The following is a 19,196-nucleotide window of genomic DNA, read 5'->3' on the forward strand; positions in this document are numbered from 1 at the left end:
AGAGAGGTACAGAAACTCAAAAAAGAGGTTGAGAGATACATATAGGACACAGCCAACAGAGAGCGAAGTGGGAGTGGGAGAGAGAGAGAGAGAGAGAGAGAGAGCCAGGCAGCCATTACAACAGTGTTAAGGGGGGAGGGGAGATGTGTGAGGGGTGACACAGACCAAAAGGGAAGAATAGAAACCCAGAGACAGACACAGAGACCCAGAGTTGAAGGGACAAAACCCCAGAAAGTAGAGATATAAGAGAAAGGAGAGAAAAGGCTTAGAAAAAGAGGTAGAAAATGACAAAGTCAGATGATGATGTCTCTTAAAGTCTATCATCACTCTAATCCTGAAACACGGAGTTCTTCTTTTTCTCATCCTCACAATGCCCTCAGCTCAATCCCCTACATGCCTCCTCAAGACTTCTTTAGGCTCATATTCTTAACATTCATCTCCTACCCAGAGCTTCCCTTGAGCTTTCTGAAACCCCAAAAAGAAATTCTTCACGGAGTTTCTAACCCTGATCTCTTCATAGAGGATTTTTACTGCCTTGCCACTGATAAAATATGAATCCTACCCAAAGGTAGTGGCTTCCTTGCAGCTCTCCCAAATGAAGGCTGCCCTCACCCTTCAACATATTCTAGGACCAAAAGGCAATACTAGCAAACTGCTGGCTCTTCACCATCATGGCCTTAAACAACATCCTGTCTTCTTCCTCCTCAAACTCCTAAGAGTTCACACCCTATACAGCCAACCTTGTCAATGTCATCCCTCCATTTTGTGTCTCTATCATGGATGAAGTCAAACATGTACCTGTCTACTGGGCATCAATCTCTATTTGCATGGTTCTGAGACATCTCAAACAATTTATTATTCCCCCCCCCCAAAAAAAAACTCTTCTAATATATAGTCACAGGACATAATGCTTCTGTTAGTAAAATGCCTACCTAATATAGGGTTGCCACATTCAGAAAGAAATCACCTTTAAGGATTTGTAAGAATTTCTTAAGACATCATATCCTTTTCTAAACAGCAGTTCTGAGTTCATTCTCAATAACCTACTCTTGGAGAGTTAGAATAACAATAAACCTGAACTTTCAATCCTAGAGCAGAACCCATCTCATATAGCCTGTATTAGTTTACTACCTGGTCTCTTGAGTGAGATGTTGGTCCTAACAAACCAAATCAGAAGAAAGGAAGTGGAGATCATGAGTGGGCCAAGAAGCTATCCTTTTTAATATAAGGAAGGATCATTATTTTCGCAATAATCACAACTTTTCTTTCTGGTTTTTTTGTTTGTTTTTAATTGAGCTATCCAAAATTAAGAAATGTCTTTTTTTTTCACTTCGGAAACTTTATAATTATAATACTCAGAATAAGTTCTAAGATAAATAAAATATTAGAAAGTATATTTCTTTTTTATAATAATAGAGAGAGGTTCTGTGTCCTCTGGTTAATCTCCCTTAATGACTTCTCAATTGCTCTTTATCTGTAAAACTGCTTAAGATAAATAAGCAGCTCTGCACAGTAGCAGGGAGGAAAACCATCCTCTGGGATACACAGATAACAGTCCATTGTCACTCCCAAGGCAGGATTAAGTGACAGCTAGAACTGATGGAGGCTTCTACCAAACCAAAACCAGACAGGTAAACCTTTAGGTGCCATCACAAATAGAGCCTTCAAAAGTTCTGATATTCTCCCCTTTCTCTTTATCTTCATAAGAGTTAAATGAGTTAATATTTGTAAAGCAGTCAAATAGTACCTGGCAAATAGGGAAAGCAACATAAATTAAGTAGTCAGGTGAAAATGTTTAGGGGCTTTGTAAGGAGAACTTGGCAAATTAATTTGCAAGCACTCCGGTGGTTCATGGAACAAATAATTCTGACCTTTACTTTCCTCCCTATGATATTATTATGTCTAGCATCTAACAGCAAAAAGTCATGGGGATGCAAAATTCCATTATTAAGAGTGCAGTGAACATAACAGATGCTCCATAATTTTATTTGGGAAGGGACAGGAAAAAGTAAAGACATGCCAAAATTAAAGACAAGATAAAATTAGAGACATAATAGGCAGTTTGCTGGGTTAAAAAAAGAAAAAGAGAAAAAGCATGAATCAAGTCACTGGCTCTAGAAACAAAAGAGCTCAAATACTTATGAGGATTTATAGTCTCTAATATAAGCAGAGGCAATCATTTCAACTTAAAGGCAGAGGTGCACCTGAAAAATAAGACTCGCTAAAGAACCAACTTGGTTGTTAAAATATTAGTATGCATTCTATCTCTTCCTCTTTCCCCCACCTTCCTCTCTACTTCTCCCCACCCCACACACCCACACATCAATTATATATCTGTAGGCAAGTATCAGCACAATGCTGGCTTAATATATAAGTACTCTCCCGTATTACAGGCTCTGTCATGATAAAGAGAATTTCTGAGGAAATAATCTAAATAAAATTTAATAAAAAAATACTTTAACATCGGAAATAGGTATGTGAAATATACTACTATGTTAGAAATCAAGAGGCATTATGGATCTAAGGACTTTAGATAGTATATGCATGATATTTGAGGTCCAAAATATCAAATGACTTATCCAAAGTCATTTATTTAGCCAAAAAGATTAAGTGGTTACTTGTCCCGCCCCCTTACCTAAACCAGTGAAGAAAAAAATGTAAAACAACTGAATCTGGGAAGACACAGGACAGTAAAAAGACAGAAAGAAAAGCAGAAGGAAATGATTTTCTATGCTGCCAATTCCAGTGAGTGCAATACATTACTTATTACATCTTCTGAAGAGAAAGACCAAGGGGAAGTGGGAGGGGGAGAAAGATTTATAGTACAAAGTCTTCCTTAATTATCCTTTGCTTTCATGGAATTAAATGTGAGCATACAGAATTAAACATGATCATAAACAGTGACCACTTGCAACAAGCTCTGAAATATTATACATTTTCCAACTTTTCCCTACAAGGACAGATTAAACTTCCCTCTCAATGTTTAAGTCTTATTCTGGTCCTACCAAAGTCCCCTTCCTTCCCCTACAATTCTTCAACTTAACATGATGGTATAATTTTCCTCCTTCCAATAAACAGGTGAATTAACATGGGGCTCCAGAAGCACATAAGGAACATAAAAGATTCAAAATATATACAAATTTGCTTCAGAACTGATGGCAGAAGGTTAAAAAAGGAAGAAAATTGTTAAAAAAATCATTTCATTAACTTTTTCCTGATATAACTAATGATGATTAATGATCATATCTTGAACTCAGAATCACTAGGGCCTGTTTTGGAATTCTGCCATTCAATTAGCAAAACGTTCATTTGGGAAAGGGGGATTATTTCTATAAGAATAACAAGTCTATCAATATATTCAATCCACACTTTCTGCATGACCTACCTTCTCACCACTTGAGTAGAAGAAATATCGCAATCGGACTATGTTACAGTGATCTAGCTTTCTCATGATTTGGAGCTCTCGGTTCTGAAAAGAAAACACATAAAAATATTTTTGAAAGGATAACTGCTATTCATCATATTGACTAATGTTTCTAAAATAATATTGAACATTACAAAAACCAGGCTGTATCACTAAAAAGAATGGTCTACAGAACAGTGTTCACCTATAAACTATTTGTTAGTAGTCCATAAATTATTTACTACTGCTCTGCAAGTCAGATTGAAAATACATGTTTTGAATCTTTTATAGATATTTGACAGAATAATTTTATATTAATATCTTACATTATAAACTAGGGTCTACATTTTGTACTTCTTTAAATTTCACTTTTATAGTAATTCATTTGTATTTTACCAAAATATCAGTCCTCAATGAATTGGGAATATTTAAAACTATACTTTACAAAAGAAAAAGAAACAATTTGAGAAGCGCAGGTCTCCAGTACATCTGAAATGAACATTACTTCTGTCATTTTTACAACTATAATAAAAATCAACAACACACCAAACAATTGAAAACTCTTACAAACCCTACTGTTTTCCAAGAAACAGTGAAAATCTGAGAATTAACCCCATTAGAAGGGATTTGCTGCTAAATTTTCGAGAGTTAAAATATGATATACTAGAAATTATACAGTCCTCATAAATTTATAGATAACACAAATAATTTTGCCTTTGGGAAGTTTCCAAGTTGTGCTCATTCTTCATGGAGAGAAAACATTAAATAATATGATGACCTAATACCATAAATTTTGCTAATAAATTTGAGGAGTATGTATTAAAAGAGAAAATAAATAGCAACAGCATATGTGGGCTGTCAGAAATCAGTTAATAAAGTCATAAAATACTGTAAGGATACCAAAGTACCAGCTATACAGACAAAAAACATAAAATTTCAGCTAAAAGAATGATTTAGAAGAGCTACAAAACAAAGTATACAACTGGGAATTTGGAAGAAAAATGCTGTTATATTTAGGAAAAAAAAAAAGTGAGGAATGCATGAAACAATAAGCCAAATAAGCAGAAGTATCCTAGAGCAGAATGAGCTTCAGTTCTTAGAAGATAGTAGCAGAAAGATTTGAATGTTCCTCTTCCTCTAGAAACATATAATATGTTCTAGTTTACTGTTTTTCAACTGCTGGTCTGCAGACAAGGTCCACCAGAAATTTCGTGCCAGCTTGCAAGAGTTAACCACCCTGATGTATGAAAATTACAGACGCAATGATCTTAGTTGACTTCGCTTATGCTCAGGGTGGTTGCTGCCTTAGCAGTCCCTGAAAAAACTCTTCTTTTTACCTGTCCTCAAGTGTAAAAAAGTTGAAAACCACTGCTTTACTCTATGGTTGTTCTCTCAGGGAAATAGGAAATTCAAGAGGACTCTTCTTCTGTCCCAACTGACCATGAGAGCTGAGCTTATGTAGACAGTAATATTTTAAATTCTCTTATAAATCATCAATCATTCATTCTATTACTTGTCATAAAATGTTTATAGCTGAAGCAATAAACAAATGTTACAGTATAATTGCTTTAACAAATATAATGACTAAAGTCAGACTCTAAGTTTTAACTGTTACTGAGAACACAAAACTTGACCAATTTCAAAATTGTGTCAGTTTCCATTCCAAATTGAAGCTATTTCTGAAAGCATATCTATACTCTGCCAATTCACATCTAGGTAACTAGTTTTATGGGAGAACTGCTAGCAAGCTAAGACTCACTCTTCTCTTGATACACAGATACTAAGATTGACTTTTTAAAAACACAGCCAAATATGTTAAACTATTTTTCCACAGTCATTAACCAAGGTAACAGAGGATTTTTAAATTTCGAGAAGTTGTGTATAAAAAATACGTAAGTGAAGCAAGTACATGGACCTAAATATTCATCTACCCTTACTCTTCTTTTTAAAAGGGGGCTTAAATTTTCTCATTTTAAAATTCTCTAAAAGGTCCAAAACATAAATTTCATAGAACAATATTTTGTAACTATTAGGCAATATTAAGCAAAGTCCATGCCTGAAATGTATGTAAATAGACAATTATCTCAAGCCTTGCCATTTTTACTAAGTCATTCTTAATAGTTCACTAAGGACATACTAATTCTATAGAAAACACTAGTATGGACCTGGCCAGTTGGCTCAGCAGTAGAGCATCAGCCCGGCATATGGAAGTCCTGGGTTTGATTCCTGGTCAGGGCACAAAGGAGAGGTGACCACCTGCTTTTCCCTTCTCCACCTCCTCTCTCTCTTCCCCTCCTGCAGGCATGGTTTGTTTGGTTCTGGTTCAAGTGCATCAGCCCTGGGTGCTGAGGATGGTTCCATGGAGCCTCCACCTCAAATGCTAAAAATAGCTCAGTTTTAGGCCCTGGCCGGTTGGCTCAGCGGTAGAGCGTCGGCCTAGCGTGCGGAGGACCCGGGTTCGATTCCCGGCCAGGGCACACAGGAGAAGCGCCCATTTGCTTCTCCACCCCTCCGCCGCGCTTTCCTCTCTGTCTCTCTCTTCCCCTCCCGCAGCTGAGGCTCCATTGGAGCAAAGATGGCCCGGGCGCTGGGGATGGCTCCTTGGCCTCTGCCCCAGGCGCTAGAGTGGCTCTGGTCGCAACATGGCGACGCCTAGGATGGGCAGAGCATCGCCCCCTGGTGGGCAGAGCGTCGCCCCATGGCGGGCGTGCCAGGTGGATCCCGGTCAGGCGCATGCGGGAGTCTGTCTGACTGTCTCTCCCTGTTTCCAGCTTCAGAAAAATGAAAAAAAAAAAAAAATAGCTCAGTTTCAAGCATGGTCCCAAATGGGCAGAGCATCGGCCTGAGATACAGGATGTCACGTGGATCCCAATTTGGGTGCATGTGGGAATTTGTCTATCTCCCCTCCTCTCACTTAAAAAAAATTACTGTTATTCTACAAATATAGTGAACCTATTCTATGCCAGGCATCATTCAAAATATTAAGGATGTGTCAGTGAACAAGACTAACAAAGTTCCTGCCCTCATCAAATCTGAAGTCTATGGATGACAGGGAGAAATGAACAATGTATTTTCACATAAAGAGGATAGAGCATGCCAAAAAGAAGGAAGTCAGAGCAGACCTCACAAAAGAGGTAAAATCTGTACACAAACCTAAAGATGAAAACCATGTGACGATATGGGAAAGAGTACTATGCTGCAATTATAGAAAACGCCAAATTTAAATGCCTAGAGGTGGGCTTCGCATATGCAAGAAACAGCTTGAAGAAGAATGTAGCATGCTAAGCGGAAAGAGAATGCTGGGAGGTAAGTTCAAAGAGGTAGGCAGGGGGTATGTCATATAAACTCATAAATCATGGTAAGAAACTATAAATTTCACACTAAATGTAAAGAAAAGTCAATGAGGTTCTGACCAGGAAAATGACACATCTGATCTACCTTTTTAAAAGATCATTCTAAAAATGGAAGAGAGTAAATTTGAGGAAAAGAGTGGATCAAGAGTTCTATTTTCTATCTCTTGACTTTGAAATCCGCCTGACCTGTGGTGGTACAGAGGGTAAGGCATCGACCTGAAATGCTGAGGTCGCCGGTTTGAGACCCAGGGCCTGCACAGTCAAGGCACATATAAAAAACAACTAAGAATTGATGCTTCCCATTCCTCCCTCACCCCTGCCTTTCTCTCTCTGTCTCCACTCTCTAAAATCAATAAATAAAACCTTTAAAAGAAAAAACTTGAAATCCTTGTTAGACAGGCTAGATATATGCATCTGTTGTTCACCTGTACTTGAGACTTAAAGAGAACCCAACAGTATATCTATCACCTAGGAAAGAAGTTTAGACAGAAAAGAAAATCATAGGTATAAAAAGGAGTATATTATATGGTGTCAATGAAGTAAAATGAAAAACTGGAAAGAATGCTATCTCAGAAGCCAAGTAAAAACTTTTCAGAAAAAGGGAGCAACTATTTATGTCAAAAGCTGCTGATAGATTAAGATGAAAGCAGAAAACTGGTATACGGAGATGGCAAATATAGGGTGATAATGACTCTTTACAAGAGTGATTTCACTAGAATGGCTGTGACAAAAGCCTGGCTAGTATGAATTAAAGTGGGCTTGGGAGACAGGAGCGAAGGACTCAGAAGTTAGAAAGTTCAAAAACAGGTGAAAGTTCCATCTACAAAGGAATGAAGAGATCTCCCCCAAGCACCTATAAAATGGACTACATTGTACAAAACAATCGTTTTAGAGCTCTGGAAATCATCCAAATGCAACAAGTTGAGAAACATTTATTCATGAAATGAATAAGCTTTCATTTATTCAGAAATGAAAAGCTGCTAGATAGGAGTAAGGAAAGGGGTGGCCAGAGGCCTTCTAGTTAGGGAATGCTACCATTCCCATTGTCATCACCCAACTCAGTTAGGTGGTTTAACCAAGGCAGGGTTGGCCATGAAAACCAGAAATTCTGCTGCCAGAAGAGGCTACCGTCACTTATAGCAGAGAACAGAACCCATGTCCATTGGCACTGGCAGAAAATAGAAAATATCCCAGGAAACAAAGAGCCCACAGGTCTGCTACCTTGAGGACTGAGTAGTTTTCAGTAAAATCAGAAGAACACATAGGGAGTAAGCCTTTTGACAACAGTCTAGGCCAGTGGTTCTCAAAGTGTGTGCCAGGGCACACTGGTGCACCCTAGAAGATTTCTAGGTGTGCCCTATGGTATTCCAGAGAAATATGTGCTTGATGAGGACCAAAAACCCAACAGAGTTGTGGGGAATTGGCTGACAGTCTGCCCAACCCCCCACCTCACTTGCCTGATTAGGTTGCAAAAGGCTGTTAAGCTGTGGTGCTAGATTGTTTACACTACCCCCCCATGTTCCCTGAAAAGACTGGAGGCAAGTTTCTTCTATCCTTTGTTTGGTATAAAGTTAAGATGATGTGTATGGTGGGGGTTTTCTACACTTGGTAAAATTCTTAGGTTGCCTTGGAAACATGATCAAAGATATCATTGATTTGCTAATGGCCCACTTTGCCCTATAAATAAAGCAAGATGCAGTTTTTCAGCACACTTTGTTCTTGCCAGTAGCAATTACAGGGCCCTCCCGATCCCATATTTTCTTAATTCTGCATATTTTCTTAATTCTGCACCATTCCCACTTGAGACTTGGAATTACGAGCTGCGCTGGTTCGTGGCATGTGCCCAGATATAAACATAAATATAGTTATTCTATTATACCATTTCATTACAAAAATACCTCTCTTTTTGTCAACACATCATTATTATATTTATTATTAACATGTCATTATATTATTTTTAGGTAAATACACCCAAATAAAATGAATAGATTTCTCAAAAAGAAGCATGATATTGAAGAATCTGATTCTGGAAGTGAACAAAATTTAAGTGTAAATAAAACAGGACTTGAAGGCTGACGGGCAGAATTTAATTTATAGCATTTTCCATCACAACACTGAACAATACGACTGGATTAGAAACCCATTCATGGAAGCTTCAAGTGATTTTGGTTTAACATTAACAGAAGAAGAACTGGCAGCTATATCCACTGATTGTGGATTGATGATTAAATATAAGGAATTGTCTCTTGAAGCCTTTTGGATTTCTGTAAAAGAAGACTATGTGGCAGTATCTTAAAAAGCTTTGAACATTTTACTACAATTTTCAACATTCTATTTATGTGAATTAGGATTTTCTACCCTCAACACAATTAAAAGTAAAAAGAGAGTAATTCTTCAATGTATTGATGAGGAAGTGAGAGTTTGCTTTTCAAATATATGCCCAAACATCGAAGAAATCGCTAGGACACATTAGGCTTGTGTTTCTAATAAACACAAAAATGAAAAAACTTAACACACTCGTGCCGGGACCTGCCGAATTTACTAAATCTTATTAAGAATGTATTTATATATATAAAAAGATAACTTTTTTGTCATTTTTTTATTTTTTAACTCCTCTTTTTTACTAATTATAAAAAGCATAACAAAAAATGTAACATAAAAATGTTTTTTAATGTCAGAATAAATTTAATTGTATTTATTTTGTTTAATTATCATAAAAGCATGCTTGGACTTTACATTTTTTCTTTAGTATTTGACTTAATTATAACATATTTCTCAGAAACTTGTATATAGTGCGCCTACAATTATTTGTAGGATTTTAAATGTGCCCCAACTTCAAAAAGCTTGAGAACCACTGGTCTAGGCAATGATTTTTTAGATGCCACACCAAAAACAAAGGTGTCAAAAATAATAATAAAGTGAGACAACAGCAAATTAAAAAGCTTTTGCACAGCAAAAAACATCATTAACAAAATGAAAAAGCAACCTACTGAATAGGAGAAAATATTTGCAAGTCATATCTGATAAGGGGTTAATATGCAAAATATATAAAGAATTCATAAAACTCAATAGGAGAAAAAACACAAGCCAATTAAAAAAATGGGCAAAAGATCTGAATAGACATTTTCCCAATGAACACACACACAAATGGCCAACAGGTACATGAAAAAGTACTCAACATCACTAATGATCAAAACCACAAAGAGATAGCACATCACACCTGTTAGAATGGCTATCATCAAAAAGACAAGAGATTACTATATTGATTGGCAAGAATGTAAAGAAAAGAGAACCTCTGTGTACTGTTAGTGGGAATGTAAACTGTTGCAGCTATTATAAAAAACAGTATAAAGATTCCTCAAAATATTAAAAATAGAACTACCATATGCTCTAGCAATGATACTTTTGGATGTATATATTAAAAAAATGAAATTACTTTCTTGAAGAGATACTTGTACTTCCATAATCACTGTAGCATTATTCACAATAGCCAAGACATGGAAACAACCTAAGTGTCCACTGACAAATAAATGGATAAAGAACCTGTGATGTGATGTCACGTACTGGTTCATGACAGCAATACGTTCTGAGAAATGTAGTGTTAGGTGATTCTGTTTACTTACACAAATCTAGATGGTACAGCCTACTACGTAATTGTATGTACTACACTTTTATATAACTGGCAGCACAGTAAGCTTGTTTACACCAGCTTTACCACAAACACTTGAGTAATGCACTGTGCTACAATGTTACTAGAAAATTTTCAGCTCCATATAATTTCATAGGCTGGTACAACCATCATATATATGGTCCCTCATTGATCAAAAGGTCATTATGTGGCACATGGCACATGACTCTGTGCATGTATTTGCATGTGAGAGAGAGGGAGAGAGAGAGATTCAGCTATGAAAATCAAGTACATCTTGCCATTTGCAACAATGTGGATAGATTTTGAAGGCATTACACTAAGTGAAGTGTAAGTCAGACAGAGAAAAACAAATACTGTATGATATGATACCACTTCTCTGTTGAATCTAAAAAAGGTGAACTCATACAAACTAGAAGGATAGTTACCAGGAGCTAGCTGACAGTGTAGGAAAAGAGATAAGATGTTGGTCAGTGTACACACTTTCAGTTATAACACGAATAGGTTCTGAGGATCTCATAAATAGTACAGTGACTATTAAATGGACACATTCCTTGAAAGACACAATCTACCAGAATACATACAAGAAATAAATAATCTGAATAGGCCTATATCTACTAAAATTTTGAATGAGTAATAATCATCTTCCCAAACAGAAAGCACCACAGCCAATTGGCTTCAGCGATGAATTCCACTAAACATTTAAGGAGGAAATGGTATCAATTCTTTAGTCTTTTCCAGAAGACAGAAGCAGAGGGAATATTTCCTAACTCATTTTATGATGCCAGCATTACCCTAATACCAAAACTAGACCACATTACAAGTAAGAAAACCTAAAGACCAATATTTCTCATGAACATAGATGCAAAAACCCATAATGAAATATTTAAAAAATTGAATCCAGAAATGTATAAAAAGAATTATATACCATAACCAAGTGGGATGTATTTCAGGTATGCAAGGCTGCTTCAATATTCAAAAAGAATTACTATAACCCATCAAATCAACTGACTAAACAAAAAATTATCTAATCGTATCAATAGATTAGAAAAAGTATGACAAAATTCAACATCCTCTCATAATAAAAACACTCAGCAAACTAGACATAGAGCAATACATCCTCAAATTGATTAAATCTACAGCTAACATTAGGCATTATGGGCAGAAACTAGATGTTTTCCTGCTGAGATTAGGAACAAAGCAAAAAAACCCCAACTCTTTACATCACTTCTGTTCAACATTGTATTGGATGTAATATGACAAAAAAACATAAAAAAGATATAAAAGGTATACAGATTTGGAAAGAAGGAGAAATAAAACTACTTTTGTTCACAGATGATATAAATTGTAAAAAAAAAAACCTCAAGGAATCAACAACAAAAAAAATAACCTTCTGAAACAAATGATTATAACAAGGTTGCAGGATACAAGATTAAGGTACAAATGTCAAGTGTTTTCTTATAAACCAGCAATTAACAATTGGAATTTGAAATGAAAAACAATACAATTTACATTAGCACCTTCCCCAAGTAAAATACTTAGGTGTAAATCAAAATACACACAAGATTTACTTGAAGAAAACTATGAATCTGAAGAAATCAAAGATCTAAATAAATAAAAACATATTTCACGTACATAGACAGGAGGACTCAATACTGTCGAGAAGCTAATCCTTCCTAACTTGACCTACAGATTCAATGCAATCAAAATCCCAGCAATTTATTTTATGGATATAAAATAGTCAATACAGTATTGAAGAGTGATCAAAGGACTGACACCAACTTTAAAACTTACTATAAGGTCCTGGCCAGTTGGCTCAGCGGTCGAGCATTGACCTGGTGTGTGGAAGTCCTGGGTTCAATTCCCAGTCAGGGTACACAGGAGAAGTGACCATCTGCTTCTCCACCCCTCCCATAGCCATGGCTCAAATGAGCAAGTTGGCCCCAGGCACCAAGGATGGCTCCATGGCCTTGCATCAGGTGCTAAAATAGCTCGATTGCTGGAGCAGTGGCCCCAGATAGGCAGAACATCAGCCCCTGATGGAGGTTGCCAAGTGGATCCTAGTTGGGGTGCATGTGGGAGTCTGTCTCTCCGCCACCCTGCCTCTCACATGATTTTAAAAAAATAAAATAAAAAGGCCCTGGCCAGTTGGCTCGGTGTGTGGAAGTCCCGGGTTCAATTCCCAGGCAAGGCACACAGGAGAAGCGCCCATCTGCTTCTCCATCCTTCCCCCTCTCCTCCCTCTCTCTTTCTTCCCCTCCCTCAGCCAAAGTCTCCATTGGAGCAGAGTGGCCACAGTGCTGAGGATGGCTTCATGGTCTCTGCCTCAGGCGCTAGAATGGCTCAGGCCACAGCAAAGCAAAGACCTAGATGGGCAGAGCATCACCGCCTGGTGGGCATGCTGGGTGGATCCCAGTCAGCGCATGCAGGAGTCTGTCTGACTGCCTCCCGCTTCTAACTTCGAAAAAATACCAAAAAGAAGACTTATTATAAAGCCACAATAAAAGAAGACAATATATCAGAGAGAAACACAAAAAACAAAAAAAATACATCACTGGGACAGAAAAGAGTGCCTAGAGATAGACAACTGAACTTTGACAAAGGAACAAAGGTACTGCGATGGAAAAAGGACAATCTTTTCAACAAACTGTGCTGGTGCTTGCTTTGGCAGCACATAGTATACTAAACTTGGAACAATACAGGGAAGATTAGCAAGGCCCCTGTACAAGCATTGCCTGCAAATTTGTGAAGTGTTCCATATTTTACCAAAAAAAAAAAATAGTGCTGAAACAACTAGAGAGCCACAAGGAAAGAAATCAATCTAGACACATTCTAGGCACACATGAGAAAGCAATCAATGAACAACTAAGGTGTTGCAGCAAAGAATTGATGCTTCTCATCTCTCTCCTTTCCTGTCTGTCTGTCCCTATCTGTCCCTCCCTCCATCTCTGTCGCTGTCACAAAAAAATAAAAAAGGAAAAATCTTTTGCCTGACCAAGCAGTGGCGCAGTGGGTAGAGCATTGGACTGGGATGCGAGGATCCAGATTCAAAACTCTGTGGAAGCTGGCTTGAGTGCAGGCTCACCAGCATGTGTGCGGTGTTGCTGGCTTGAGTGTGGGATCCTAGACATGGCCTCATGGTCGCTGGCTTAAGCCCAAAGGTCACTGGCTTGAGCAAGGGGTCACTTGCTCTGCTGTAGCCCCCCTACACTCTCCCCTCCCCTTCAAGGCACATAAGAGAACACAATCAATGAATAACTAAGGTGCCGCAACAAAGAACTGATATTTCTCATCTCTCTCCCTTTCTGTCTGTCTGTCCTTATCTGTCCCTCTCTCTGACTCTGTCTCTGTCAAAAAAAAATTAAAAATTAATTCACAAATATTTTAGTGGACAAAGGAATTCAACAAACATTTCTCCAAAGAACACATGCAAATTGAAAATAAACATAAAAAGATGCTCAACCTCATTAGTCATCAAGAAATGCAAATCAAAACAAGATACCACTTCACTCTAAGACAGGTATAATAAAAAAACAGATAATATCTAGTACTGGCAATGTTGTGATAATGCTGATTCGTTGCTTATGGGTTTATACAATGGCACACAGTTGCTTTGGAAAACAAGTTAACACTTCTTCAAAATGTAAATCACGAAGTCACCATATAACCTACCACACTTACAGGTATATAGAGAACTGGGGGAGTAAAAGTCCTCACAAAAATTTGTATGCAAATGTTCAGAGCAACATCATTCAAAATAGCCAAAGATCTTAAATATTCATCAATTGATAAACACATAAACAAAATTTGCATATCCAAACAATGAAAGGACTCAAGTACTGAGACACAGAACAATGGATGAACCTTAAAAACATTATTCTAAGTGAAAGAAGTCAAACATAAAAAAGTCAAATATTATGATTTCATTTATATGAATTGTCCAGAATGGGCAAATCCACAGAGATAGAATGTAGATTAGCAGTTGTCAAGGCCTGGGGGAGGGAGGAAAGGGACTATTAATAAGTACAGAGTTTCTTTTAAGGTGATGAAAATATTCTGGAATGAAATAGTAGTGATACTCTGTGTACAACTAAAACTCTGTGACTATAGTAAAACTAATGAACTGTAAAGTATAAAAAGGTATATTTTAAAAATAAAGCTCTATTCACTCTCCATCCACAACTAAACAGTGACACTTAACATCTCCACCCCCATATTCCAATCACACAAATGAAAACAAGGAGACCTGAAACTTACGACTTAGTTCAAAGGAGAAGTGAAATTAATAGTTAATGAAGCTAAGATCACTAATTAATTAAAAATGTGACTTGCTGATTTTCAAATTGGAAAAGCCAGTCTCAGCAACCATCAATCAGTAGGTAGCTTTTGGGACTGATTCACCTTCCCCCTGTTCTAATATCAAAGGTCTCCCACATAAGGCACCTAACTGGACTTCACCCCTACCAACATCCTACTAGCATTTCCTATCACAAGGACTTTCAAATTGACCAAGTGAGGTAGTTTAATCTGAAGTAATGCCACAGTATGATGAGTGACAGAGGGAAAAAAAGGCATTCAAGTTGTAAGTAAAGCACTAATGAAATTAAGCTTATCAGAGAAATTTCATAAAAACATACACACATCTCAGTGTCTTAGATATATAGTTTACAAGATTACTGATGTACAGATAATCCCTCTTGAGTTTTTTGTGGGTTTTTTTTTTTTTATCTCTGACCATTCTCTCTCTTCTTATTTTTTATTTTTTCACCAAAATAAATTACCTCTCACTGACACTAGCAGATTCAGCAAGTTAGTTTATTTAATTGGGCAAGGAGAAGAATCTATTCCAACCTTTTTCTGGAAATATATAATTATTTAATGCAATCCTAAACTTACAGAATTTTAAGTAGTCAAAAAATGTTTACTATTTTATAATAATCAAAAGAAATGAATTCGTCACTCTATCAAAACATTTTTTTGGAAACAGTTAACATTTAGCAAGGAAAACAAAGAATACTTAAAAGATGGATGATACAGTGGAAAGAACTAGGTTTGGCTATAAAGCAGCTTACCACTTTTCAGCAGGTAGAAGAAAAACAAAAACAAAACTATACAATAGCAATAAAATACTCAGAAATAAACAACACACCATATCAAAAGCAGATATAATACTCGTGAAAGATACAAAAGTTAACATGAACAAATGGAAAGATATCACTTATTCCTGAATAACATATAAGTATCACAAATAGGTTAGTTCTCACTAATTTATAAAGTTAATAAAATTTCAATTTAAAATATCAACAAGTACCTGACCAGGCAGTAGAACAGTGGATAGAGCGTTAGCCTGGGATGCTGAGGACCCAGGTTCAAAGCCCTGAGGCCGCCCGGCTTGAGTGCGGGCTCATCCAGCTTGAGAGCAGGGTCTCAGGCTTGAGGCGTGCAATCATGGACATGACCCCATGGTCACTGGCTTGAGCCCAAAGGTCGCTGGCTTGAAGCCCAAGGTTGCTGGCTTGGCTGGAGCTCCCAGTCAAGGCTCATATGAGAAAGCAATCAATGAAGAAGAAAGGTGCTGCAACAAATAGATGCTTTTCATCTCTCCCCCTTCCTATCTGCCTATCCCAGTTTGCCCCCCCTCTCGCAAAAAAAAAAAAAAAAAAAAGGAAAGAAAATCAACAAGTTTTTTTAAGAAGTTAGCCATAATGATACCAAAGTTCATATGGAAAAATAAGCATCAAAAAAACAGCTAAAAAAAAGATAAAAGAAAAGTTACTAGGGTGGATTAAGCCCTGCCAAAAAAAAAAAAACATACTATAAAATTCTACAATTTAAACAGTGTGGTACCCTCATAGGAATATACAAACAACCTATTGAAACAGAATGGCGAGTCCTGAAATGGACCAAGCACATGTAGAAATTTAGCATATAATAAAAACAGCATCTTAAATCAATGCCCAAAAAAAAGACCTTTAAAAAATTGTGCTGAAACAATGATTTAGAAAGGATAAAAATTAGATCAATAATTCACACCATACATAGAAGTAGACCTCATAAATAGGAATAAATTTCAAATAAATCAGGGATCTAAATATAAAAAGTGAAATCTTACAACTACTATAAAAAATAAGGATGAATTTCTCTTTATCTGAGGAAAAGCCTTTCTATAATGTAAAGCTTTATAGGGAAAAGACTTTCTAACCATAAATCAAAATCCAGATATGATAAGAGAACAATTAACTTTGACTACATTGGGGGAAAGGACTTTTTTTTTTTTTTAATTCATTTTAGAGAGGAGAGACAGAGACAGAGAGAGAGAGAGAGAGAAAGAGAGAGAGACAGAGACAGAGAGAGAGAAGAGACAGAGAGAGAGAGAAGGGGGGGGGAGGAGCTGGAAGCATCAACTCCCATTTGTGCCTTGACCAGACAAGCCCAGGGTTTCGAACCGGCGACCTCAGCATTTCCAGGTCGACGCTTTATCCACTGAGCCACCACAGGTCAGGCCAGGGGGAAAGGCCTTTTATGTAGCAAAGAAATAGAATACATAAAGTAAAAATACTATATAAATCAAAGATAAAGACTAACTCCATAATAAACTCTTCAGAGTTAAGAGGAAAAAAGACCAAGTATCCATTTTAAAAATGGGCTCAAAAAAAGGACAATTCACATACATCATAACAAATGAAATGGACATTGAACTGATGAAAAGATGCTAAACTACATTCACAATAAGAATGTAAATTAAAACAATGAGATACCATTTATTACCTATCATATTGGCAAAAAATTGAAAAGTAAAGCAATGCATGTTGTCAGAGATGTGGGGAAATAGGCACTCCTATTACAGGAGAGAATGCAAACTGGTATAATCCTTATGGGGAGGAATCTAGCAATATCAAACAAAACTACAAGTGTTTACTTTTTGATTCAGTTGTACTACTTCTCTTAATCTACACTGAAAATATACATCTAACTTAAAAGTACATATGTAAAAGGATGAGGAAAACCTTTGAATTGATATGCAATGATTCCCAAGAAGTATAGTTAAGAGAAAAAAAAAGAACAAAGAGTATCTCTAATTTATTACCTATCTGTCGTATAGGAAAGAAACCAAGAAATTACACTTAACTGTTCATTTGTGCAAAAGAAACCTAGAAAAAAATAGACTAAAACAAAATGAATTTGGCCATCTATAGGGAGTAAGTAGAAACAAGAAAAAAGGAATAAAAGGGAAATACATATGTATATTCCTGACTTTTGGAACTAGGTTACTATTTCACAGATTTTTTTAAAAAATAAAAAAGGTCGGGGTAAAGTTCTAAGAATGGATAGATACATACAGAAACAGATGAACCAACTGTATTTCAAATGAATAACTATGTTAGAGGAAAAAATTAAAACTGAAGAAAAGCAGCAAGACAAAGAACAATTACCTCAAATCCTCTGAACAGAATATATGAGATTGGTATAACAATGATAAAATGTAATAAAGCACTCTGGAGTCAGATTGCTTGGATTCAAATACTTGCCCCTTTATCCACATTCTAACTGTGTGACCCTGGACAAGTTAATTCATAATCTCTTTGTGTATAGTTTGCCTAATCCAAATAATAACAGTACCAATCTCACAGTGCTAATATTAGAGTAAGTCTCAAATAAAACTACTCATGTAAAAACCTTAGTAGGTCATTACCATAAGTATTGGGTGGTATTTGCTATCATCAATTACTAACCCTTAAAAGCATTGAGCATGTGGGTATTTAAGAAACACACATAATAAAAACAGAATCCTTGTCATGAAAAAAATTTGAAATTTTCTAGTGTTCAAGGAATTTGAAATAGCAAAATCCATATGACTGGCTAAAATTCTCTGGGGAATTTCATAAAGATTCTGACATAGGTCTTTACATACCAGCAGGATTTAGACTGAAGAAGAATGGGAGTTATAGGAGAAGATAATGGGAATCTCAATTAAAGCCACAACACAGAAAAGTTGGAAAGCTGAGTATTTGGAGATTAGGCAAGGCTATATAGAAGCTCCTGAATATACACTTGAACTGGACAGGCTTTATTTTCTAGACTATGAGCAACCACATTAGATTTTTATGTAGGAGGAACAACATGACTAAATTGGACTGTGGGATTATTCTAGTGTTGGTATGTAGAAGGGATTAGAAGTGAGAATATCAGAGGTAGAGTCTTATGAAAGGTTAAACCAAATAACGACAAAGGCCTGAACAGAATAGTAGTGATGAGAAAAGAAAAGAAGGGATAGCATCAACAAGGCAGTGAGAGAAAAAAAAAAAAATTCAGCCAAGTTTGATAATGATTAGATATAATGTATGAGAGAATGGGAGGTTTTAGGGAACAGAAGATTCTAAATGACAAAGTGAATGATACAGCCATTAGAAGGAAAAAGGAAAAAGGAATGGAAACCAACAGAAATGATTTCTATTGTACCTTAAAAGTTAAGTTCTGGTTGTAAAAGAAGCCTTACCAATTTGAGATAATAATGCAACATTCAGATACCAAGACCCCTCGGGCATTTCGCAACATGGGGCTAGTTATTGGGACAGTGAGAACTGATGACAAAAACTGTAGATGTTTTTCTAAAAAAATAAAAACCACTTTAGAATGTTCAAGACATTTTAAAGCATACATACACTAGACCAGGGGTCCCCAAACTTCTTACACAGGGGGCCAGTTCACTGTCCCTCAGACCATTGGAGGGCCGGACTATAAAAAAAAAACTATGAACAAATCTCTATGCACACTGCAAATATCTTATTTTAAA

At 36.6% G+C, this 19,196-nt stretch overlaps 1 protein-coding gene and 1 non-coding gene across 5 annotated transcripts in view; one reads left to right on the top strand and one right to left on the bottom strand.

Annotated features, from left to right (window-relative positions):
* The window catches only part of GSK3B (glycogen synthase kinase 3 beta), a 207,564-nt gene that overhangs the window by 109,932 nt on the left and 78,436 nt on the right, over positions 1–19,196 (bottom strand). For all 4 annotated transcript variants that reach the window (XM_066347732.1, XM_066347731.1, XM_066347730.1 and 1 more), the window contains one exon: positions 3,386–3,469. In XM_066347732.1, coding sequence (XP_066203829.1) covers positions 3,386–3,469 — 84 coding nt within the window. The remainder of the gene's footprint in view (positions 1–3,385; positions 3,470–19,196) is intronic.
* On the top strand, positions 13,058–13,167 carry LOC136380212 (U6 spliceosomal RNA). The gene has a single exon (XR_010746888.1). It is a non-coding gene; the product is annotated as a U6 spliceosomal RNA (small nuclear RNA).

Source organism: Saccopteryx leptura, chromosome 8, assembly GCF_036850995.1.
Source record: "Saccopteryx leptura isolate mSacLep1 chromosome 8, mSacLep1_pri_phased_curated, whole genome shotgun sequence".
NCBI lineage: Eukaryota > Metazoa > Chordata > Mammalia > Chiroptera > Emballonuridae > Saccopteryx > Saccopteryx leptura.